At 38.9% G+C, this 26,704-nt stretch overlaps 2 protein-coding genes across 5 annotated transcripts in view; both read right to left on the bottom strand.

The window, feature by feature from the left end:
- MCUB (mitochondrial calcium uniporter dominant negative subunit beta) overlaps positions 1 to 7,661 on the bottom strand; it is a 55,660-nt gene extending 47,999 nt beyond the window's left edge. Inside the window, exon 1 of one of the 2 annotated variants that reach the window (XM_064510587.1) lies at positions 7,315 to 7,661. In XM_064510587.1, the coding sequence (XP_064366657.1) occupies positions 7,315 to 7,443 (129 nt within the window). In that variant the 5' untranslated portion in view covers positions 7,444 to 7,661. The remainder of the gene's footprint in view (positions 1 to 7,314) is intronic. The other variant, XM_026101721.2, reaches the window with a different exon arrangement.
- Positions 7,662 to 19,237: 11,576 nt separating this feature from the next.
- Positions 19,238 to 26,704, bottom strand: part of SEC24B (SEC24 homolog B, COPII coat complex component) — a 47,793-nt gene continuing 40,326 nt past the window's right edge. For all 3 annotated transcript variants that reach the window (XM_064510582.1, XM_064510583.1, XM_064510584.1), the window contains 4 exons: positions 25,676 to 25,780; positions 24,532 to 24,624; positions 22,701 to 22,804; positions 19,238 to 21,468 (listed from right to left, as the gene is read on the bottom strand). In XM_064510582.1, coding sequence (XP_064366652.1) covers positions 21,354 to 21,468; positions 22,701 to 22,804; positions 24,532 to 24,624; positions 25,676 to 25,780 — 417 coding nt within the window. In that variant the 3' untranslated portion in view covers positions 19,238 to 21,353. The remainder of the gene's footprint in view (positions 21,469 to 22,700; positions 22,805 to 24,531; positions 24,625 to 25,675; positions 25,781 to 26,704) is intronic.

The following is a 26,704-nucleotide window of genomic DNA, read 5'->3' as shown; positions in this document are numbered from 1 at the left end:
TTATAAAAGCCATCTCTTCCCCACAGAAACCTGACCACCAAGTTCCTATTCAATATTGTGACAGCAAGACAGAGAACGAGAGAACCTGTCTTTCCCCTGCATCTTTCTGGAAAAGAACAAAATAGAGAAGAAATCAACCTGGAGCAAGAGCTGGTGATAGAAGCTCTTAGAAAAGGCTTAATCCATGTCATATTATAAGTAAGCCCAGAAGTGTGACCGTGGAACACCCCAAACTCAAAACAGCTTACCCCCCTTCTTACCTGGCTGTAGCAACCCCCTCACCAATGAGTGAACCAGAGAGAAATTCATCTTAGCTGCTGATCTGCAAGTACATCGTCATGGGAAAAGAGAATCTAAAGAAAACAAGCCTAGTTATTCCATTAATTTTCCTGTAGCTCATTTCCCCTCAAGGGAAGGGGGTGGGGGAGAAATCAGAATTTTAATTAGATTTTAAGAACAGGGGTACTATTTACTTCCTCTCTGATGCCACATATCTCGTTGTATAAAAAGGACTTCAGAAGGTGAAGTCCTCGCCACAAAAATGAACATTCTCCTTCCTTCCTCTCCCACCCCTTCAGAAATCAAGACTTTGTGAGCTCAGACAGGAATAGGCTCTACATTTTTGCCCTTTAAGCATGATTAAAAAACATAAAATGAAAAGTATCAGAAAAGGTTAATATTCTTTAAACATGTACTAGTTTTGTAAACAACATTAAATATTTGGCGCTTTAACAGGGATCATGGTAAATCTTCAGAGCACACAAGACATTTACAAAGCAATTTTCTCAGACATTCTCTAGAGTTGTAGTATTAGTCTTTTTACAAGCAGGTAAGAAGTGAGAGATAATAAGGGACTTGCCCAAAGTCCTAGTGGAAACAGTGCCAGACTTAGATGCTCCTCAATCCACAATCAACAAAAATTTACTCACACTTATATTCTGTTTGTATTTCTACAGCATCCACATCTGATGAAATCACATCTTGTCTTCTGGCATCTACTTCATAACCATACAGCAGCTGGTACTATTACCACTTCGTAACATAACTATTCCTATCCCTGTTCTAAATTTGCAGAAAAATAAAACTAGTAATAGTTTCACTAAAAATATATTTTCCTTTACGATAAGCCTATTGCACATATATGAGGTCATTTATTTCCCAAAAACCTTTGAGATGCATAGCCTACTATTCACACATGAGATAAGCGAAAGCTCTTCAAAAAAGTTTTCTAAAATATTAGACAGATAGTGCAGTAGGTATTATTAGAACAGCATTTCAATTTAAGTGTTTCTTTATATTTCTTGCAGTAGCACAGTAGCCTCTGCTTAGCACACAAAAGCTACAAATTCCTTGAAGTTTGTGATTCTGAAGAGCACAATTACACCCTATTCCAGCTTTGCAGAAGCTATTTTTCATTTCCTTACCCAGGAATTGCCATGTTCATGCAAACACTGAAAATTTTATCTTCTGACATCTATTCAGGGCACAAAAGCATTCTAATATTCTATGCAAAGAGAGCTGATTTGATCTATATATCCAAATTTGTCTCTTTTCTGTCATCTGCCATGTTGGGAAAAAAACACCAACTGCGTCCCGGAGTCCCACTGTTGATGCCAGTTTCAACTGCCAAGTAAAGCAGCTATCAGAAATTTTCTAAAACTCAAAAGAAATTTGTGTTGCAGGTAATGATACATACCCATAAAAGAGTATTTCATGATCCACTGATTTACTACAGAACCTGCGCTGAAGAGAGAAGACGCACAGAAGAGCAGTATATATGAGTATGTATAGAAAATGATGAACTTCTATGCTATATATCACATCTTTGCCCAAAAAAGTATTTATCAGAGCAAATGTAGCTATCTCCCAGCTGCCAAATGAGAAAAGACAAAGAACAGAAAATGGCTCTGAGCCATTCCCAATTCCATTATGCTATTCTGGCATAGACACAATATTAAAGGCAAAAAAATGAACCTGCTGAAACAAGTACATTCCTTACAGCAGATGAGTGAGGTCTACTAAATGGCCTTTTTAAGGCATTTATAAATTAATATTTGTAAAAGTCAACAGTATTTCCCATAAATAGTTTAGTGGGTTGTATGTTTTTGTTGCCATCGCATACGCTAATAAAAAAGCGCATGGTTTCTGTTTAGAAAACAAGAGAGTTGGACAAATAAACTAACTTTTGTCATCCAGTGATTTTGAAGGGAAAGAAAGTAGGGTGAAACAGGCCCAGCGGCCAAAAATTATTCCCAGTTCTTGGTTTCAATTATATTGCAATTGCTGAAAGACCTGAGTAGGCTGAAAATGCAAAGCAGGGGCTTAAACCACATTTGTTTGAAATATTCAGCTCCACAAAAGACTCAGTGATAATTCACCTCCCGGCAGCTGTCTGCCACGTCCTGGGGTTGCTGCTTTGACAAAATATCTTATGAATCCTGACAACAGGGTTCGCACAAAAGAGAAGGGGATGAAAACAAACAAAATATCCCCAAAAACCAAAACTGTATTTCAAACTATTCTGTGGCTATTTGGACACGTTTAGATCCTTGCTCATAAGATGATACAAAACTGAAGGATAAATTAGATATGTATAACACTAGAAGTATATGGTAACTTGGGAGTAAACAGTTAAAAGTTAACAGGAAAGACAGGAAATGTTAAAGCCAGTCTGCAGAACTGGGTCGTCAATGACTTAACAGCTGAAAGCGTTCAAAAAAACATTTTTGACAGATGTGTATGACACCGGGAACTGACAAAAGCAAAGACAGAAAACCCACTGTCCTGCCTTTTATAGATAAACAAAAACAATGACTCTCCAGCTGGCTGCAATTTGCAACTAGAAAGAAAATATTCCCCAGCAACGAGCACATGTGGTATTCTAACCAAGGAAGAACAAAAATCCGTAAAATTCTTCAGAGAAGCGTCTGCAACTTGATCATGCCAGTTTACACACAATCTTTTCCCATGACTATGCATTTTACTCCAGATGCACAATTTTAAGAGAACTTTACATAGAAAAATGGAAGACATTCTGAATTAGCAATGATAAATAAACTCATACTTTGAAAAATTAAAGTTTTCTAATTTTAGTTCCAGTGAATGCTGTTTTCTCTCCTCACTCATATTTGTTCAACTCAAGCTTTGCCCTTGGCAGGAGACATTGTCACTAACCTAGCATCCTCAGTGCGGAATCACAGTATGGAAACAGCTCTAGATAAAAGCGGACCAAGCTAGTGCAAATAAACTTGGTTTTAAGCTAAGATAAACTGAGTAACACACGCTACATTTTCCTGCAGCACATCCACAGTGATATAGGCAGACTGGTACAGATCTCCATTGTATGAATTAAATTATGAATCTTAGGTATATGAATGGCCATAAAAGGCAACACAATTTTAGATCCGTCAGATTCACCATGACAGAGAAACCAACTAGGATCACCTGAAAAAAAAAAAATCCAGCCCCTGGAATGTTTTCTGGCTCAGAAGGTTTATGAATAAGCTTTAGCAACAAACCAGCAATTTTAAGCTTGATTCTGTGTTAATAGATCTGTTCTCTATTGCAATACTGCAAGAGCAACCTTTTTCTCCAAGAGAGCATTGTAGGCAGCACATTTGTCTCAATACAGTAAGAACTGTACAAGTTAAAATGCGTAAGTCAAGAGGAAGCGAAAGAGTTGGCAACTCTACTCAAGTAATGAGTAGGCTTCATTACTTATAAGATAAGGGTGGCATTACAAATATGGGTCTAACAAACTTAACTGCATCCTTTGGGGTAGAAAGTTATGCATAATAATGAAGGATGTCTAAAGAACACAATATAATATGCTTCCCACCACAGAACACAGTACAAAAAACAAGCTGGGAACTGTGGCCCACATGACTGGTGCCAGACCATACAGAGTGCAAGGGGGACAAGGGACTGAGCTCAGGTTTCCTGAGACCCACACAAGCACTCCAACCTTCCCTTCCAGAGCTATATGTAAAATATGGGTTCACTCAAATGACAATAGCAAGCAGTGGAGTTAACAACACACACCAGCAATGATAGCCAAAAGAGATTTTATAATACTGGGGGGAAAAAAAAGATCAATTAATCATAGCAGTGTATTCACTGAACAAGATGCATGTAATCTGATGTTTAGCACTACATCAAATCTAAAGAGCTAAAAAAAACATGCAATAACAATTACAACACTTCTTATTCTCACTAGCTTGAAATTACAACTACAGGTCATTAATTTGATTTTTAGGATAATAAACACTGAACTGCCTGAACTGTGCTGTAGACACATACTTGCAAATTTGAAAAGCACCCAAAGAGGAAAATGAGAAGAGAGAAATCAGTAAACATGCTTCATTATCTATCATGCTAAAAACTCTCCAGAAAACCCAGAACTAAAAACTGCATATATAAAAAGCATTTTATATTTATTCCGAACAGCAGTTCCACTTCAGAAATGAACAAAACCTTGCATTAAACATTTTTTCTGAATTAGAATTTTCCTGAACATCATGACATCTATCTGTTTAACCCACTATGTGTAAGAATTTAATTCCTGAATGATGTCACTATCATGTTCCATCCCACTTAGTTACAGCGCTGATCATTTTTCTACACTGCCAAAGTGAGAGCTTTCCTCTTTCTCCTGCTTTCCTTTTCAGCAAGTCTTCTGAGGCTTTGTCAGCTTTCAGTCTCATTTTAGTCATTTAGCCTGAGTAAAGCACAGCGCTTGTCTGCAAAGCAGCCCCCTGGAAAGCTACAGGCAATCAACTACATAGGTAGTATCACTGTGTGCTGAATGACAGTGTGAATGCTCTCAGTGAGGAGCGAGATGTTTTTAGCTCACCACGTTTTAACCTTATAAGACTGAGGAGGCTAAGTCAATCTTAACTTAATTCCCTTCTAAATTTGTCCCCATATATATGCGTGACAGAGCAGAGAACGGCTATGCACATCAGCAGAGGTAAGGCAAAGTAATACTACGTGATTTTGCAAAAGCTTTTGGAATAGAGTTTGTACAAAAAAAATCTTGGGAAAAAAACCCACACATTTCATTCTGAAGTACTGAACAACTATCTGACCCAAACTAACTTTGCAGGTTTCAAGGCTCAAGTTGTGCAAGTTGCTCAGTAGACAAGCCACTGGCCACTGTGCACTTCCTACTAGGAATCTGCCATCCTATGTCCCAGGGACTTCCTTGTTATGAATATGTTTACAAGTCAGGGACAAAGTTTTGTTGTGTTTCAGAACAGCAACATTTCTAAAACACATACAGTATCTCTATTATTAAAAACAATAATCAAGGATGTTTAGAGTGGAAACTGTCTCCTTTCTCGACAGGCAATCACACAGGACTTTATTTATAACTGCAGTACCCTAGTTTCCTAGCATAGCTTCATTTTTAAAGTCACAGTTCCTCCTTGCTTTCCTTAATCTTTCCTACTCAGAGGATGTGTAAGAGAGGAGCACAGTGAAAAGTGCTTTTTAAAGTTATTTTTATAAATACAAAGAAGTTCCACAGGAGCACTTCAGAAAAACTTTTTTTTGCTTCCATTTTGTTTCTTATCTTTTACAACAACACCCAGTGATTCATCTATTATCCCTCTAAGCAGTCAGTCATCTTTTGTGTATATGGTACACATCTATATGTGTATATGTTCTTCAGAGCTAGAAAAGCCATTTAACGCTTAAAAACTAATCTGAAGAATTGTTAGAAATTGACGGGACAACTCATAAGCAGGCACAGAGAATAAAGTACTACACTATTTGTCAGATTTAATATCTAATGGCAATAAGGTACTAGGGCATCTTACATCTGTTCATCAAACAGCTTTGACAGCATAGCACAGAGGGGAAAATACAGCAATTCTATGTTAGCCGCTAGTAGTACTGCCAGTGCTAGCGGTCTAACAACAGGATCTGGCATTCCCAAGCTGCCAGCTGATTTTAAATAGAAAGATAACCATGAAAAGCTCAATTCCCTCCTTAGCTGTGTCCATAAGATCTCATAATGTCAAGTCCTGTATTACAGTCATGACTGTTGGCTGCAAAAAAGCATCTTACAGGTGGCTGTAAAACCAGTCACCTTTCATGTAAAGAGCAGCAACTCTCCCCAAAACCCCACAGCAGTGAGGCAGAGGTCCTCAAAGACAGAACACGAGCCCCCTGCCTCAGCTGCACAGCACGATTTCTGTTCCTCTTTACTAAATCACAAGTTTCCAGTTGCTCCAGCCAGGATCATCCTAGATGAGTACCAAGGCATTTTAAGTATCAACCACTACCCAGTTAACTTCCAGCTCAGAGACAGATGAAAATCTATGTATAAGCTAAACATAAACAGCTAAAGGAAAAGTTAACACCTTTCTGGTTTATGGCTTTTCCCAATCTACTCCTTTTCTCACCATCCTAATGCCAACGCTACTGAAGCAAAGAGCCCTTCTCTCCACACTGCCATGGGGAAAGCCCTCTCCCTTGAGTACAGCAAGCAGCAAAGCTGTGGCCCATCCCCACGCGTGCAGGGAGGCCTGCGCAGCCTGGCCGGGGCAGAGGGGCTGCGGGAGCGGGAGGTGGGCCCCTAAGCCATCGCACACAGCCCGTCCCACCGCTCCCGGCCAGAGCCACCTGTAAGGGCAGGCTGTAAAGCATGCCCGCAGTGGGGCCTGCTCTCAGGGATGGCAGGACATCCATCAGTCTTGTCGGAAAAATAAGAGATATCGCTGCGAATAAAAGCTACGCTGCTGACAGTAACATTTACATTTTTCGGAGAGAACTGAAAAAGAAAGAAAAAAAAAAGGGGGGGGGGGGAAGAGCTGCACCGCGAACTGCTTTTCATGCTTCCACATACCACGAACCCTTCCCGGGAGGGCCCGAGACCGGGGGGCAGAGGCAGCACGCACGGCCCCGGGAGCACCCTGCCGGGCCGGGCCGTCCCGTCCCGCCGCGTCCCCTCACGGAGGGCGCCGCCGGCCGCGATTCACCGTGCCTCTCCGCCAGGGCAGCACCACCCCGCGGGGGCGGCGGTCGCCACGAAACCGCCGCCGGCCGCGGCTCTCCCGCCCACCCGGCCCCGCGCAGCCGGGGCAAGCGGAGCCGCCAGGAAACGCGGCCGCTCCCCGCTCCGGCGCTCAACTTCCCCCAAGTTTAGCGCCTCCCCGGCCCCGCTCCCCCGGGCCGCGGGCGGGCGAGGCGGAGCCGCGGCGCCCCTCCGCCGGGCGAGGCGCCAGCAGCCGCGGGGAAAGTTCAGCCCCTTCGCGGCTCGGCTCTGCCCGAGGCGGTCCCGCGGCCAAGCCTCGCCCTGCCCCCGCTCACCTGAGGCGCCGGCAGCGGCGGGCAGCCAGCCCTTCTGCCCCGCGTCGCCCGGCCGACGAGCACCACCTGCGGCTGCCGCTCGCCCCGCCGCCAGCCGCCCCGCAGCGCCCGCCCCAGCCCCGGCAGCATCGTCCTCCTCCTCCTCCTCCTTCTCCTCCGGGGCGCTCAGCCGCCGCTCGGGGCGGGCGGCGCCGAGCCCGAGCGGAGGGCGTTTCCTCCGGCGGCCGCGGCTGGCTCGGGTCGCGCTTTCCTCCTCCTCTTCCTTCTCCTCAGCGGCCGCGGAGGAGGGCAGGGCAGGGCAGGGCAGGGCAGCTCTGCCTGTCCCGCTCTGCCGCGGCGACCCGCGGGGAAGGGGAGGGGAGGGGGCGCACGCCCCGCAAGGGCGGTTAGCGCGGCCGTTAGCGCGGCCGTTAGCACGGCGGCGGCTGCGCCTGTTTACTCGGTGCCGCGCCGCCAACGTGGCCCGCGGCCTGGCTACAGATCACCTTCGTGGCACCCGGATCAGCCCCCGGCACCTGGGGTGCGAGCGCAGTTCGCTCATGTTCCCGCTTTTTCGTCTACCCGCAGTTTTAAAAGGGTTTTAAATACCCACATTTGTAAATAGCAGTAAGAAAAATCTTGACTTTCTGTCTTAGGTGAACACCTGCTTTTATCTTTCATCTAATCACTTGCTTCCCTAACAGCCAGTTTTTGAAGAAGGGGTTACAGCGCACTAGCACTACCCTCCGTGTTTCCATGGAGTACGCACATTCAGACACCACGCAAATGATCAGGAAAGTGAAGGGGAAAAACATTCCTGGCACAGACCATTTTGCAAGAAAGTTTTGTTGATGACGGCAGACCAATTGCAAGGCCTAGCCTCGTTACAGGCAGTCACTTACTTGCCTTCACCTTGCCCTGCCAGGTCTCCACTACCACATACACAGGCTTTCAACGGTATGTCACACCATTGCATCTGGGAAACACAGGGGAGATTGCCCTATTCATCCGTGTTTTCTCAGCCATTTATTAAGTTCTTGCAAAGCAACGCTGCATACACCAAGGAGCAGCTTCACCCTGCACAGGGAGCAGGCTCTCGGGTGGCACGCTTAGAAACAGGGCTGCTGCAAGAGTATCGCTCTGATGGGAAACCTCCACAACGAACTGGACTCTTGATGGCTCTGGGAACGAAACAATCCCACTTCTGTCCACCCTCCAGGGAAGGGAAGCGAAGCAACTAAGACCACAAACACATTCACTTCCTTTTCATGGTCACTGCAAACTGTTAAAATGTACATGGTCCCAGGGAACTAGAGAAGAACAAAAGTTGTACTTTTAACTGGCAGTGACTCCCAAAGGCAATAACCTATTATAGAATCATAATTAATATTCATCATAGCAAAAATTTCCAAAATTACATTGGAGTTATTTTCATTTACCCAAAGAAAGAACTAAGATAATTTCTGGACTTGTGTATCTTAAATTACATTAATATCCAAGAACTTGCAGAAAGTGAAATAAACGATTTAAAAGTATATAAATTCACGATGGATATTTATGCTTTCAGTAAGCAGAGGTAAGTAGGTCATGTTAACTCATTTCTTTTATATTCCAACCCCTTAGTGGTGGTTAAATCAAATCATCTTCTCTGAATGGGGCAGAATTCAGCATCAGGACTAAAAAAAGATCATTTAATATTGATCACTGTTCAGTGTTACACTTATTTTCTGTATTTACTCTGCTTTAAAAGTTCAATAACGAGCAGGGAACCACTATAGCTCACAGCAACTTATGGAGATGCTAGCCTCTAAAGGAGGCTGGGAATCAGGCTGGGTGTCTTTTCTACAGGCCAAGAGAATGAAGAGAACTTTTTAGCTTTGTCACAACAACGTTTAAAATCCCCTTGCCACTTCGAAAAAAAATACCCTAAAATTACCTTTCGCACCTTTCAAGCTGCATGACCAGGTAACCTCTGCTTTGTTCTCTCGTGTCATGTCCTACATACAACCTTCCCCTATAAGTACTTACTGTTCGCTCTTAGATTTTTTTTCGTATCATATCTCAAAAATGTAACAGCAAAACACTTCACTTCTAAACTAATATCATAGATAATTAATGCCCAACAAATGTCTGCATAAAACTGTCATTATATTTATCTATCTGTTCACACCCATTGAATATACTAAATATAAAAAATTCTGTGAAGCATCACTACAGTCACAGATACCATTAAAAATGCTCTGAAAAAAATAAAAAGGATATAAAATGGAACGAAAGACAAAGTTTCTTGAGTGCAACCACTAAAATAAGGTCTGGACCTGATATTCAAAAGGGGACAGCTTCTGGGATGACCTGCTAGTTACAAAACTTTTTGTGTTTTTTTCCTGTGCTTACAATGTAGCTGGTAATGAACAGCTTAAGTATACTCACTTTAAACAGGCTTTGAATGAGCTTTCTTTTTCTGTGAGATACAAATCAATCTCTTCCTTTCTGTTATCAATTTGCTCTGTCAGGAGGAAATAACTCTTGAAGAAAAGTGATTTACGAGTACACAGCATCATGGTTCACGTCCTTCTGTCATACATATATGATTGGGCCTCAGTTTCTAGCAAGAAAATGGTTAGGAAAACAAGTTATTACAGAATTGGGAAACTTACGATTCAAGTCATATTCTCAGGGACACTTCTTTTAAGCAGAAACTAGTTACTTCAGATAAAACCACCTGGCATTCTAGGAAAGTCTAAAACTAAGGGGGAAGGAGAGGGACGCTGGCCACAGTATTTCAGAGTGGCAAAGGGACTCCCCTAAATCACAGGACATTCATTTCAAATCATTGAACCCTAAGGTACAAAAGGACACAAATCTCCTTCTGAGGAGAGGGCACTAACTCCAGGCTTGTCTCACCAACTGGAATCAGAAGGGCGTGAAACTGCAAGGACAGAGATCTCAGCCCTGACCACAGGGAGGAATGTGACTGCAAGGGTGTATGTATATATATACACACACATATATATGTATATATTCCATGTGCCTTCAAAAGGGGAGACATATAGCCTACTTACATGGCAGTCATTTTAGCCAGTTATAGGAGGCTGATGATGAAAGCAATCAGAACCCTGATTATAGGATGGTGTTCCCATCACTCAAGAGAACAAATTAGGCTGGCTGTATCAGAAAAAGGTTGGATTAACTTCAGTCTAGATTACAGGGAAGCCCAGAATCCCTTTCTTTATGCTCTGTCTCATTTTTCTGGCCACAATTCTTTTAATGCTTCCTTTTTTGTTCACAGGTCATCTTTCCAGAGTTGAAGGAAGGGTAAAGGAGAAAGAGCAGAAAAAACCTGGTGACAGGACTCTCAGTCCCCACCTGCACAAGAACGCCAGACTGGGGAGACACTATTATCTGCCACGCTTGCAGACAGCTTGAAGCTCTCCCTCTAAGGCCGGTCTATGCCATCCTCCTTCATAAGTAAGATTTCCTTCTCCTTCCTCTTTTAACATCCCCCTGGAACAAAACTCTCCAATATATTTTACTTGAAAGCCAACAGCTAGAGGTTTTTATTTATAACTTACCACATACCACAGTTCAAAACAGAAAATGCAGTGGAATGGAATGCCTAAGCGCAGAATAAAATTAGGTGATACACCTTCCAAAAACCATGCCTCTATCCAAAGACAGACCTCAGATCTGGTGACCAGTTCCTGCTGCCAAATCTCTCCTCTCCAGCAGCAAATATGAGCTTGATCCTTGCTTGCAGAATTCCAAGTATAACATAAAACAACAGGAGAAGGCAAAATTCTCAACACAAAGTTTTGTTAGGGAGTGAACAGGAATGCTAACAAAAGTGACAAGAAGTCTTGTCTTCTACTTACAGGGGTACTACCTGAACCACTAATTAGAGTAACAGAACTGAAAGGATTAAAGGGCACTAACCTGAACCTCGGTGACCAGAAAGCTCACGAATTCTAGGTACCAATGGGTAGTTCTTGCATCCTGTAAGGGGAGGACTTGTCATGTACCACTAGTACTGGACTGTCAGGCTAACCAATCATAAATCTACCCATTTGGAAATTGAACTTTGATTTCAAGAAAGTCCTACTGCTAGGGGTATTACCAAGCCATTACTAAACAGCCCAAATCTTCCCAAAAGTAACAAGGATGAGATCTGAACACTTAGGTTTTCAGAGAGGGGAGGATATAAGGTTCTTTTGCTCCTTCTGTACGTAGTGACAATACTCTGGCTATACGATGTAAACAAAGGCTAACTTTCACACCAAAGAGAATTACATTCCCTCCCATGGTACACAGAGCAAAAATATCTCTTCAAAGTACAGAAGACCTCATAGCAAAATGTAGTTCTGGCAGCACTAATGTACTAATCCTCCTGTTCTAGTAAAGGAAGAATGAGATGATGCTTATCACTAACTTACATAGGACATAGACAAAAGCTGTGTATTTTCTGTGGAGTGGCTGATCATGCTAGTAAAATTTCCTATTCACTAGATTGCTTGAAAGGCACACCACCACATGGGAAAAGACCAGGACCCTGATTACAGAGATAAATTCTTACTCAAGGAATGAAAACTGTTCCGTATTACTTAGCACGGGCAGAAGGAAGGAGGATCATAAATTACACTCTTATTACAGAGTTGCCAGACTGTCTAAAATGCACCGGGGCATTAAGGCAGAGGCCTGCGTCATTATAGGAAGGCCATACCATTCAGAGCCATCTTCCTTTCCTCCACCTTTCGAGACTTTTTACTTTGTCTCTTCGTTTGCTCAGACTTTCTTGTGTGCTTTTTCTTGTCTATTTACTGTTGATGCACTGTAGGGCATAAATTCTTAAAAATATTTATCACATTTTTAATTAAAAATAATTATCACATTTAGGAACTTCATACAGGAAAGACACGGAGGATCATTTGATAAGCACAAAAGTCACAAGGAACTATGATGACTGAGCAGCAAGCTGTTTTTCAGTGTTATTCTGGAAAGCTCAGACTGGGCAGGAACTGGTCTGGATTCCACATACAATCACAGATTGCACTGGGCAGGAAATCAGCTGAAAGAAAATCATTAAGAGCCTGTCTCCCAAAAAGGTTCAGATTAGGACAGAACTGGCCTAAGAGAGAAAAGCTATAGTTTACATTGACTCCAAAGCAACAGCATTCACTACGAAGTCACTTAGAATAGCCTCTGTAGCGAAGAACATTGGTTAAGCACATTGATACTAAAAGGCAGAGGCTCACTATTAATTTTGTTCTGGTAATGCAGGCAGCATACCAGTTTTTAATTTCATATTCCCAGTATAATTTCAATGGCCCATAAATGTGTGTTCGATTAGACTTCTGTGTAGCAGGTACCAACATTAGCATATCTCACCAGTTCCTTTCAACTCTGAGAGCACAGGCTGCCAAAAAGAAGAGTCCTGCTATTTTCTAGGGCCCTACCACCGATATCTTTTCCTGAGCACTCAAGACCTTGCAGGAGGATACAGCATTGAAACTGATAGGAACAGCTCATACATGAAAATGTGAATGGCATGGAGATACTTTAATTCTATTTGGCTACCCAACTGTGAAGGGCAGGTTCACAGGACAAGCAGTCACGTGGCTGTTACCACCAGCACAAAGCAGGTGGTGGGAACATGTGGCCAGGGTGGGACTTCCTATTTGGCAACAGTCCACAGGAAAATTAGCCTAAGTGGCAATGGAGCCACATCTCCAGAGGCAGGCTCTCTTCTGCAGCACAATGCACACACCAGAAAATACAAGTGGAGAACTCCCACTTATGGCTCCCCAATTCTGGAGCTATTCTAGGCCCAGCTCCAGCCCAAGGCAGAACAATCTACCATTGGAGAGCAATGGCACAATGGAAAGGTTCAACTGTTCCCTCTCCTCTTGATACGTCACCCATATCAAGCAGAGTTTCGGTTGTTTCAGACTCTGGCTTGTTCTGCACCAGTCTGCCAGAGACAGAGCTTAAGTCTTTAGCTTGCAATCTGCAGTACTAAAAACACAGCTTAGAAAACCTTTATTTACGTGTTTCTTCATTCAAGCAGTTTTACTACACTGGACTCATGCCTTAAAGTGCAAGTGAGAACACGCAGATTTAAGGTAGTTGGTTTGGGACCAGAATCAATGCATGTCTGCTACCAACACAACACAGCACAATCCTTGTCCGTGGGGGCTCCTTGGTGAAACCCCTAAGTAAGCACCTAGTGGTAGTAACTGAAAGTTAATAGGCACGCTCAGGTTGATAGAGTTCTTTCAGCTACACAGGTGAGATTGTGGACTCAGGGGGGAAAGAGGAATTTAGAGAAACATTTTACTCTCCAAAAACTGTAAATAGTAATAATGACTCATCAAACAAGCAGAATTCTGACAGATGAAACCATGCACATCTAGATGCGTAAGACTTTGGGTTTTTTTTGCAGAGTTCAAAACTTGTATTAGCCATTACACATTACCACACAGCTAAACACAAACTCTTATCAGCTGTAATCATTTTCATTCTAAAAATTGCTGGCATTCAATTTTATAAAAAAAAATATTCAGGGGGACAGAGCACCCACTCCAACCAAACTGACTTCCCAGGAAATGATACTCACCTGCTCTGCAGACTACATGTTTGTGCAAGTGTGTTGTAGTAATAATAGCTGTTGGGTTAAAATTGCTAGTTGGAGTAATAGCTTTCCCCCCCTTTGAGGGTGATACCACATTGTGTGCTCTGTTATGGTTTTAGACTAAGGAAGAAGTATTGACAGCAGCATGGTTACTTGTTGGACAAAAGGCTCGCTTTGATTCATTTACATTTGATTCATATAAAATTCCTAAGTTAAAGTTGAAGGATATTCTTAAGTATCCCAACTTATTTTGGTAAGTCCTGCAGTCTTGGCCTAGTTCTTTTCTACAGCATACACAGTTTCTGCAAGATTCCAGTTATTTCTTATGGCAAGTCCTGACTTCTTAAACCATTACTTTAGTAAGGAAATTGCCACTGAGGAGAGAGGATAAGTCAATGGTTTTGTTTCTGTTTTTTTTTTTTTTTTTTAATTTTCTCAAAGTAGACATTAAACAGAACTTTTTTTTGTAACATACACTTATTTAAAGACCATAGATGAAGTTCATTGTAACAAGAGATTAGGATGAAAAAGAGTAGAACAGGGAAAAGGCTGGTGATATACCACCTTTATGTGAACCAGTTCACACAACATGATTTGCGATACATTGCATAGTAGCAGAGACCCTATCTCAAGCACTGTCTTAGCAGAGGTGGTGTCAAGAATGATGAAAATGATCAAAAACAGACAAGCAGAAGGGACTGAAAAGCCTTGGAAATGCTTTTGCCTTAGAAAGCAAATTAAGGAGAAGAGCATATCAAAAAATGAATAATAGCAGTTTAGTACCTTCTATTCTCCCCAACTCACAGTGCAAGAAGCTACAGAATATTCAATGGCTTTCAGAAATATGAAAAATTGTCATACTTTTTTAAAAATATGTAATTAGATTGTGAAACATTTCAAGAAGTGATTCAACCTAAGGTCAACAATATTCAGTTAGTCTGGTTAGCAAAAATGCTGACAAGGCTAAGAAGTTTCGCATGTTAAGGTTTAAGCTGATCTCTATGTATGCAAGATACAGAAGAAAACTAGGTTAACCTGTGCACTACAGCCGCCTTGCATTTCACCCTGAACCATCTGTTACCAGTCACTTCTAGAGACAGGCTGTCACAGCGGCTGGATCAGCAATACTCTTCGATGATTTAGCTGCAGTTTGACAGTGGTAAGGCAGCTGAAGGATCTCTTGAGTGCTGCTTTTCTCAATGGCTCTCTGTTCCTCATGCCAAACCAATTCATCCACACCATTAGAGATGCTACAATCATGCTTGAAAAAGTACTTTTTTTTTTCCCCCCCCAGGACCTTAAGCTTTCCAAAATATATGTTCTGGAGGATGAAATTGTGCATGCTTGTTCTCTAAGAATAAATTACACTTTTGTTGTGAACAAAGTAATTTTGGTAATTAGAAACAATAGTTTGGATATAGGGAAGGGGGGTGTGTGGAAACTCAAATAGCTTTTTTTTGGGGGGGGGGGGGGGAGGGGAGGGAAGCATGTAAGGCACTTAGAAATACAGCCATAACAAAACAAATGGCTAAAATTCAAACATCTGGACAGGCAGTCAAGGCGTCAATCTTTTAGCAGCTATGCATAAACTTAGCAGCCCTGTTGAAGACATCCAGAACACATACCAGTGTTTCAAGCATTTACTTTTATTCCTGGCTTCTTATATGCTTTAAATTATCAAGTCAGTGTATTCAGTTGCCAAAGAGGCAAAGAAGAATAGAAAGAGAACTGCCCAACTATAGATGACTGGTACATGTCTTATTCCTCTTTTTCCTTTGCCTCAGCTTTGGGTGTTCAGGTAATTCTTAATAACACATCCCAGCTTTTATGAATAAAAAGTAAAGCCTGCAGAATTTTTTGAAATAATGTTTTCTTCTGGGCAAGCACCATATCTAAAGTAGTTATTAACAAAAGATAGTATTTTCCTAAATGTGATTTTTCCCCCAGTGATGTTTTAACATCTACATTTTTAACATTAACAAACAATTTATAAGAAGGATATTTTCTAAGGCTAGCAGATTACTGAAATGGTTAATCATTGTCAACTCTTTCTCATAGTTGAGAATTTTTTTGCTAGTAAACACTTCACTCAAGAATCTCACAAAGCATCACAAAGGGAGACTCTGTACCCACGTTGCAAATAGCTAAACATAAACAAATAAATATTATACTACCTGCTAGCCAAACAGTAGCAAAGAGAAAGAATCTATTTCCACCCAATTGGAAACACTCTCATTCTTCTTTAAACTGTCACTTTTCTTTTAATGGTAACATGATTAAGGGTGTAAGATGAAATTTGTATTTGCTAATGTCCCTGTAGAAGTGCTCTCAATATCTGACAATCAAATACCCAATGTTATGAACCAAACATGTGGACTTATGAGCAAATACACAACAGAAAATTAGAAAGGTAAACAGTTGCAAGAAGAACACAGTAAAAACTCTTCCTTTTTTCCACACAGATTTTTACAGGTTCTGAAAGATTAAAAAGTTCTGTCATCTCCTCTACTTATTTTCTGCAGGAGTGTCCAACTACTCAAACTTTGTGCATATTTGATACTTGTAATTAGGTACCTTCTAAAAAAGGTGTAATTTTTGCTAAGGACCTCCAGGAAAACATGTGGGGGGGGAAAAAAAGTATTTGATGTTTACTAGCTATTAAAAGTGTAAAAGAAAAAGACAGCAAAGGCCCTGCAAGTGGAAATCAGTAAGAACTCAAGAGTAGAGGATAAATTGAAAAATCACCTATAACATGGTTATTTGAACTTTCATTGTTCTTGTAATAATCCCTTTTACCTAATCCTGTGATAATTTACTTGCTACACTCAACCCAATAGAGTATTTTTGGGTTTTGCATGAAAAAGAATCATCAGTAGTTCACAAGGAAATACAAAATATTCTCAAGTCTTCAAATTCCAGTAATTTGCAATAGTCATAACCATGCTTTCCAGATTCCTGCATTTGAATATGATGCCACTGTGTCAGTGTAATCAAAATGCAAGCAAGGCTTCTAGACATCTGCTCTTTTTAATTCTAGGGACTGAGGGATAGGTAAAGATAGATACATCAGTAAATCATTATAGTTGTTTTTTTTTTCCCAGAGCGTTTACATTTCTATGCAACTGTACCAAAAAAGTACTATCCTAGATCTCAAGATTATCTAGTCTCCAACAGGCTTTTTTACTACTACAACCTTCTAATTAGAACTTAACCTTTGTGGTTCTGGAGCAATGATTATATTCCACCTCATTTATGAAAACCTGAAAAGCTTACAACCCTCCCTTTTTTTGAGCTACCCAAGAAATACATGGCAGACTTGACACGTATTAAAATCTGAAGAACTGCTTTTAAACAAAAAGTCATGATTGTAGTTCTTGACAGAGTAACTGACAAGTATTTGAGACAGTCGATAGATCAATCTATTTGAACATTACCTACATGATGTATCAGCTAGAAACTTTAAAAAATTGAGCTGAATTCTACAGACTGTCACTATTTAACCACTAGGATCAAAACTTCAGTCTCTATGCCTTCACTGCTTGCTCCAAACATGACAAAATTCAGACAATTACAAGATCTTCTGCTCAAAATCTCTACTAGAGATCAAGAATCTTTTGTGTGGCTGTGTACAACTTTTGAACAGGGAATAGAAAACACAGTTAAGTCTGTTAGAAATTCAGCAGCAGCAATAAGATGGTGCCTCTGAAAGAGGCTGTCTGCTGCCACTTCTCAGGACTAAGAGTACATTTCAATATAAAACTAGTTAAAGTTTAAATCCACTCTCAGCTCCTGCCCTGCTTCATGCCATTCGCTATAGGGTGTCTGTGGTTCCTGTACCACGTTTCCAATTCCTGCCATATCCAACTCTACCCATTTTTATAAGGAACTTTTTTCTTTGTTGAATGCAAATGAACAATCTATGCTATTTATTTATAAAGACATCAAATCTACTTCAGACTTAAAGAATCTGGTAAAGGCATGAGAATCCACTATGTGAGCAAGACAGAAGAGCGAGTTAAAGCCTTATGCTTCCAAACCTTCATCTTGTTTGAATCACTATTACTGAACCTGATCACTAAGCATTTTCAGGGCTACATCTTACCTGAAATCAAAATATAACACTGATACAAAATATACTCTAAAAATGAAATCAAAGTGAGATCTTTCAAGTCCCTTCGGCATGAGTTAATGGTTCTACTAGAGAAACTGGTCATTGAGGTTATAATTATTCCTGCAAAAATCCAGTCCTGCCTCATACATTAAAAACTTTGAATAAAACTGTTAGCATATATTTGAGGTAAAAAAATTAATATTCCAGCATTTAAAATTATACAGTAGTCTTGACATACTGGAATATCTCAGGAATTAATGATTAATTTTGGCTTGTTAAAAAAAAAAAAAAAAAAAAAAAAAAAAAGCAGCAATGACTGAAAAACATCCTTTCAGTACCTTGCAAAATATACAGAAAACCAAAGCCAAAGTCATCTGTACCTGGTCATCTCTTCACTATAGTTATGATGCTCTATGTCAAGATTAATGAATAAGCTTAATTCCAATAAGCTAAAGAATGTAATACAGAAATCAGGTTTAAAAATAACTTTCTAGGAGCTACATCGTGTCTCTTACCATTGTAAGCGCTTCTTGGATTATCATTTCTCAAACAGGAACTCACATTACTCCATTGATATGAGATACAAGACGTTGCCTTTCAAACTAGGAAACGGAAAGGGATGCCAAATGTCAGTAAAAATGCTGAGAATTCACGCTGATCCCCAAAAGACTTACTTAGCTGGGGCTGGTGAACATTTTCCCCAGCAAATCTTGAGCTTCTCAGATATAAGCATGATTCATACTATGCAGAGTTGAAAGCACACTGGGAAAATTTCAATCCCTAAAACGGGTAAAGACCTATTTGCATAGTTCAGCAGTTTCTTTAAAAAGATATGAAAGCTGGACCCTTACCTCTTCCCCAAAGGATTACTCAATAGGTGGAAACTCATTGAGCTTCACTGCCCATCCCTTGATATGGATTCATCTTTTGGTATGCATTTTCTGGTACATTAGTTTGAGGCAAACCATCACAGGTAAAGTCTTCTTTTGGATACTTTTGCCGTGTCTACAGATATTCTACTATTCAAACCACTAAAATGAATAAGATATTCTTAATCCTAAATTGCAACTTGAAAATACTTCTACATGAGATTATCCTTTTAAAATTTAAAATAAAGTTTAATCAGAAAGATGTGCTCTATAACTAGTAAAAACATAACTAAGTTTTCTACCCTGTATTGATTTTACTAAACAAATAGCTCTCAGATGTACTTTTCATAATTTTTATATACAAAAACCATAGAAGAATAAAACTTTAAGTAATGCTTTTTACAGAATACATTGTCATTAGTCATGGCATAGCATGTTCCTAGATATTAAACAGCAAGCTCACAAGTCAGAAGTGTACCTCCTGAAACATTTAAAATTGTAACATACTCTTCTGATCTTCGCAATTCCAAATGATTTTTAAGATTCCAGACTTTTCAGTAGCACCTAGCTTTCACCCACATGTGAAGTTCTCTAAGAGGAAGAATGTAGTTACAATCTTGTTGGTCTGATTTAGGGACATTCAGCATCTAGCATCTCCGCGGATATTTATTACATGATAAATCACTAAATGGAAGTTTCTCCAAATTAATCTTTGGGTAACTTAAAAACATTTAGTTAAGGATAAGACACAAATTTAAATTATATTTTTTTTCCTTAAACAGTGATTTGGTGCTAACATGCAGAACACCACCACTTTCACAGTTTAATTACTGTAGCTTTTAAAACATTTGCAAACCACAGTAGTACATTTTCTCTTGAATATTCGAGTACCATTTCCAGGGGATATGGCAGTTAAAACTCAACTTTAACATGTTAACATCTTAAAGACTGCATTAAAAAATAAAATGTAACAATACTAATTACTATTTACTTTTTGGTAGTTAATTATTTCATTATAGCCACACTTGATTAAACCAAACAAATGACAAAGTTCAGGATACGATGTACGACTGATTATGCTTTTGAGTTATTTCTAGTGTGCCCCTAAAGAAACAAAACCAAACCATCCCAACTTCTCCTTAACAACCAAATTTTAAATTCTGGGATAAATCTATTCAAGTATCCAAACCACTAAGTCACAAAAAACATTAGCAAGGACAAGCTTTCGGAAAGACACAGTGGTGTGATTACATATTGAAATTTGAGATTTTACAGCGTTTCCTTTCATTGTTGCAAGGTAATTCATGTTTATACTTTTTTTTTTTTTAATCACAGCAGAAATAATATCATCATGTCCAATTCAGTGATTACCCATGCTTACTCTAAATGCCAAACAAAACAAGTTACAGAAAGCTGGACCAAGACTACAGTAGATTACAAACTGTAAAACAAGGTTAACAGATATGTCTTCTTTAGGATAATACATAAGAAGGGTTTTAGGAACTTTAACTATTCTTTTAATAGTTCAAACTATGAAATATTTTCTCCTCCCTTCCAGAGGTCTGTGAAATAAAGTGGTAAACATATTCACTTCAATGTTCAGTTCAGTAGGAGTTCAGTCATTAAAACTAAAACATACTTGCATAAATATAAAAACATATGATAAAGCAAAATACTTTTAATTAGTAAGCCAATCATAAATAAATTCACCTAAAAAATAACCAGACAAGAAGCTGTATTATTTCCTGCATGGATTCTTACCTTTTTAGTATTTTTAATAGTCAACTTCATTATCTAGCTTGGGACAAAACAATTCATCATTTTGCACTCAACAGTTCTGCACATGGACCTATATCTTTTTTTAGTTACATTTTTACAGTTTCTTTACAAATGTAACACTTATGTACATTATATATTTTATTTCTACAGTTCATGTACTTTACTGAAACTCTACAACTTTCACAGGGAATTTGTTGAAGTCTTTAGTAAATATGAATCATTCCTTTTAAAAAGAAATTCATATAAACAACCAACATACAGCACTGCCCTTTGAGATCTCTGACAGAGTTTTAACGTGGAAGGGCTACCATAATAAATGTAAGAAAAAAGGCTTTATCTAATTGTACATTTCATTAAGAAATATCATCCCACATAGCTACATAAATTCACCAGCTTGCAAGAAACAGAGCACCATACCGCTGCACTACTGGAAACGTGTATAAACCAATTTAAAGTTTACTAGTGAAATAGCTTCATTACTCCTATCACTTTTAGACTGAAGCAGATTTGCAAAATTCCACTGGAAATTTTCCTTTTAGCTGTAAAGCTTCTGGAACAGTGTTGGTCACTGTATATTGTGAAGAACAAACACCCATTTTCGTAACTTCCCAGGTACTTCTCTCTCAGCCAATGCTTCTATCTGAGGTCAGGATTTTTCTTCTAGTTTATTCCTCCTTCACTTACAAATCTGCTGTTGAATATGAAGTAAGAATTCATAGTAAGAGAAAGCTGCTTCTGTCCGATCTTCAATTAAATGCTGAAAAAAATCTGTTTTGGCAGGATTCTCATCTCTGAAAAAAGAGAGCAAGGTATTTCAGCCATATGCTGACAAAAATCCACTGTAAATTCAAGTAGAGGCAGAAGTTCTAATGAATTGCTTATCATGCTTTGAAGTCTAGATTCAGCTCAAAAATAATACAATGCAAATAATCCACAGTTAAAAAAAATCTATATTGTCAAACAACAGTGTCTTTTTAACAAGTATAGCATGTTATAAAAAGTGGATGACGTATCATTTAAAGTATCTTGTGGAAATACAAAAATGGAAGCAGAAACAATTATTTTGTTCTGGAAGTTAGTGATTATGCTGACAGCAATGAATTCTGAATAGGTTAAATTTAAATCCTGGAAAAGATTAAAAAACAGAAAATTTGCATCTCTGGTTATATGTAGTCTCATTTTTTTCTTATCTGAGAAGAGAACAGTGAAAGGATAACGATACATGTCAAAGACCTAGCATTCAAAATTAGTGCCCCAGTAAAAACCTGCTGGAGCACAGACTGTCCTCTCTACTAGTTTAGTATAGCCGGCAGTGAAGCCCTGCTATTTACCATGATCTCTCAGCACCACTTGCAAGTCAAGCAGCAGCCACAATGCGAAGAGCTGGAGAAGAGTATCAGTCCTATGTTTAAATTTATTCTTTATCTAAGTCAGAAATAGTCACCATACTCTCTAGCTATATCATCTAGAACTGTGCTCTCCATTGGATTCAGTAAACTGAGTACTCTAGAGAAGAAAAACGAAAATTCAAGTACATACATTTTACAGGATTTAAACTTCTTTAAGCAGGTCAGGGCTTAAACACTTCAAAACCACACTGTATTTATGTCATATATCAACTGCTGTCCTACGAAGCTCAGTAACAATTATACTGAATTATTAAACCATTTATAAATCATTAAACTTACCTGAAGTATTTATATATGAAAATTATAAAAGCCAAATCAGAAATTGGCTTGGTTAATTCCATTGACCATAAGTATATCCACAGCTTTAGTCTATTTATAACAACTTAAAAATATGCAACTAATTCCTAACAATAAAACTATTAATAACTGAATTTGGACTAGATTCAAAGATAACCACCATTGCTAAGCAGTTTCAGATAACAGCGCCGTATCAGCTGGAGAAGGGATGGTATTCAGTTTCTTCCAGGCCAGATGCCCCCACTTTTCACTGATGTCTATTAGAAACTATAAACCAAACTTCCCAATAATTACCAGTATCTCACAGAAATACTTACTTTATTACTTGAAGAACTGGACTTAAAGGTCTACTGTCTCTAAGCCAGGATATAAAAGACCGTGTCCTTTCAGAAGAAAGTGCATCTGCCTCAGGAAGCTGTGTCTGGTTGAAGATAATTGAATGCAGTCATTCTCTGATTATCAAAATTATTTAGGAAAAACAGATCCTGATAGTCATGAATGACCCGAAGACAAAATAGCCCCAATTTCTGTTTAAAAAATTACCTACCTTTTATTACATACACACATTTTCTCGTCAGCTTAACATACAAAAATTCTGTAATATCTGTTCTGTAGGAAATAGTACACTCAACTCAGAAAACGCCTTTTAAGTGCAAAACATTTTAGAAAGCAGGCTCATTTTAAAGCCATCATTTCAAAGCACTGCTTTCATAGTTTTCCTGTTTTTCTCTTCCCCTATGCACCGAGTTCCTAGATGTTGCCTTTTGCAGCACTGAAAAGATGAACAAAACACTAAAAAGTGAGATCTGAATTGAAAGCAAAGTTCAACACAAGGACTGACATTGACTATTTGGGCTGGGGAACGAACTGGGAAAAAAAATTAAAAACCTTGCTTCAGCTGCTCACTGACCTAAGTATACCAACTTTTAGGTTTACATAAACCTTTAAGACAATTAAAATGAGATTAAAAAAGTCTGACTACAGATTTAAAACTAGTTCTATTGCTGCCTTTGTAGTAAGTGACTGGAGGCAGTATAACTTAAAAGCAAAGATGACAACTTACATCTATGTTAAGAGTTTATTCCTCTCCTTGTCATTATAATAAACACTATAAAACCATTAAAAAGTTACCATCCTTTCTTTATTCAAATTCATCCTCTGCTTACAATGATAAGAAACTGTCAACTAATACTACCAGTTGATCAGAGGAGACAGTTTTAAATTGCTAATGCAAGTAAAAGGTGGAACTCTGGACAAGCAGTCCAATTTTATAGTAGTCTTAATGCTCACCACTTGCTCTCACAACTGCCACTTTTCATTTATTTTTCCCCTTCATACTATGCAAGCTTTACGAGCAGGAAATAGCTTCCCATGTGTTTCTACAACGACTAACACATTTTTGGTACTATCTGAATATAATCACTCGATTCAGGACATCTGCAGAGTATCTTAACAGGGTCCCTCCTTATCTGCCACTTGTTCATATTCTGGAATCAGTATCCACAGAAGAGGAAGCCTTCTCTTGAACTGCTGCTCCATTTCACACAGAAGGTTGCAGATACAGGTAATGACATATAAAACCCTCTACCAAAGCACACACCGAAGGGCTCTGAAGTTCTAATAGCTAAAAGTGTTTCTCTTTTTAATGCTGACTCAGGTTTGAAATCTTAAAAACAAAAAAACAAAAAAACAAAAAAAACTTAACTCCTATCCTTTATTCACAGACATATCCCCTCATACCATAGATCTGGTTTAAACCGAGTTCAGAGAACATAAAATTTATGACAACCATCATATCAGTAAAATAACTTTAATCTTAACTAATACACTTGTGAGAAGGAATTCAAAAATTATCTAGGAAATTTCATCCGATGCTCGTGAGCCCAAAAGTGTTTCCAAAAAGTATTAATAAAAGCAGTAATATGATTGAACATTTTTTTGGCATTCAATGAATATTTACGTTCTTTTCTTAAAGATGTTTGACAGCTAGCTAGGACTACGGGACTGGCAAGAAATTAGAAGGTACCTAATAAAACATACCTAACTCACAGTTATACAATTAAAAATTGAAAATGCAGAAAAAGAATGTAGATTAAATATAGATGCCAAATGTAAGCACTATACAGCACAGCTCATTAAAGTGCTCACCATTTTCTGCGGTACTGACGCATAGTTTGGGTATCCAAGGACATCTTTTATGAAGTTGTTATCACAGTTTTTTCCAATCCAAATATAAAATATCTGTAAGATGTCAGAATCAGTTTTAGTAAAGGCCTTGAACACATTTTAAAGAAAGAGACAAGGGGTGACATAATTGGAATATTACCAGAATACACCTTTTGTGCAAATGAATCACCAATCACCAGTTGCAATTTACATATACATCGCTATGGTCACTATTTGCATATTGACTTATTAATACATTGGCACCATCTGGAGTAAGATCAATTCAAAAATTATAGCTGAAATGCAAATACTGGAAGAATAAGGATCCAGGACTCATCTATACTGGAACAGTTAACACACGACCTTCCCATATTACCTCCTAAAATGGAAATCCTAAAGTTTTATCAAATCACACCACTGTGTCAATTACTGCACACTGACTTCCCACTCTAAACAAGTTATGGGAAAGAAGCAATTATCAACACACATTAAAGCTATTATTTCAGACATCTGGAGACAGAAACTAGTCTGACATTCATGCTCAGCCCCTGAACTCATACTAGCTTTCAAGCACTTTCTTTCCAGACTGCCATTAGAGTAGTATAATGTTTTATCCCATTAAGTGTATTTTACGGTAATTTCTACTATCACCTTAAGTTGTATCTACAGATTTTATTCTCTCCTCACAGTTCCCTCACTCTTGCAAGTCTTAGTTCACATGAGCCACAAATCATAAAAGCATTTACGTTTGTGCACACCTGAAAGGATTCATGCATAAAAGAAGTGCTTTGCTAGACAAACTCTAGTACTTACAATTTCATAACCATTAAAAAAGGTTTTGGAAAAGGAAATCCATTATTTTCAGAAAAAAATCTTGACATGAACTCTTCATATATTCTGATAAGTCTAACATGAAAAATGAACCTCTGAAGGCTTAATATGCAACCTCAGTTACAGACATTCCTCTGATCAAAATATGAAAGCTTTTCACTGGAACATGAGTTACTCTTAGGTTATTAGGAATACTGATTCGCTACACTATTAATGTTGAGCGTTGGCTGCTTTTAAGCATTCAGCATGCGTCACACTCATTTTGTAAGAGGAATGCGTGAAACCAGTAACTTACTGAACCACAATCCATAAGAAAAGCTCCTTCTCTTGTCAGCTTCTCTGCAGATAACTTCTGAAGAGGTGGTTGAGGAACAACCTTGTCGTTTACATGTATTGCACTCTGTAATAAGCAATAATTCTCATAATATAAACAAATCTCAATTCAGTAATTTTATCTTAACCAGGTATGATAAAATTGGAAAAAATCTGTTAGACTCTGGCAGCTTTTTGAGGATTCTCATGTAACAAAATGCCATCTTTAGCTTCAAATAATCACCTTAATTAATCAATTCTAGAATTACATATTTAACCTAAAGCCTACTTCATTACCTAAACAAGAATAATGCAAGTTCATTTAATTTGGGCATGCATTTCTCATCTTACAGATGCTAACCTGCCTCCCAAAAGTCTAATGTCCTATACTTAAGGAAAATGTTCTATAACCAACCATATCAACCTTTTCACTGCATTCCACTTCACTAGAAATGTTGTAAGAGCAGAAAAATGTCAAACTCTACTCCCAGTAAGAGTTCACTATTTTTCCACAGGCCAGTAACAGAAAGCTCTTTGATCTAACACCGTGCCAGAAGTCGAACAGGTAGCTAAAAATACTCTCAAGCTAATATATGAGTTTGTCCACACAGCGTTAAGACTGATCTGATCAGACAATTTGTCTATACCAGGGAGATACTAAAAAAATTGTATTATTTCAGATTAAAGCAGATTGTGACAAGGCTGCTTCCCCATCCAAACACAAAAACAGGCTGGATATCCATTAAAAATCTGTGAAGCATGATATAGGGAAAGCAGTTAAGAAATTGAATACATCTTCACTCAGACTGAATTATAAGATTACACATGCACACAAAAAGCCTCCAAAACACTAACTTAAGAATTCTATATTATAATGCAATAGAATAGAAGTTTGTTGGGACCTATGCATAACGATGAAAGTCATCTACTTGTCCACTTGCAGAAGTTCCAGGCTATACTCAATTTTCATGAGAATCCAGTGTTAAGAGAAAAAAAAATTAGCGTTGGGGCC

This window comes from Dromaius novaehollandiae, chromosome 4 (genome assembly GCF_036370855.1).
Source record: "Dromaius novaehollandiae isolate bDroNov1 chromosome 4, bDroNov1.hap1, whole genome shotgun sequence".
NCBI classification, from domain to species: domain Eukaryota; kingdom Metazoa; phylum Chordata; class Aves; order Casuariiformes; family Dromaiidae; genus Dromaius; species Dromaius novaehollandiae.
The sequence above is the reverse complement of the archived record's forward strand: the minus strand, read 5'-3'. Positions and strand labels throughout refer to the sequence as shown.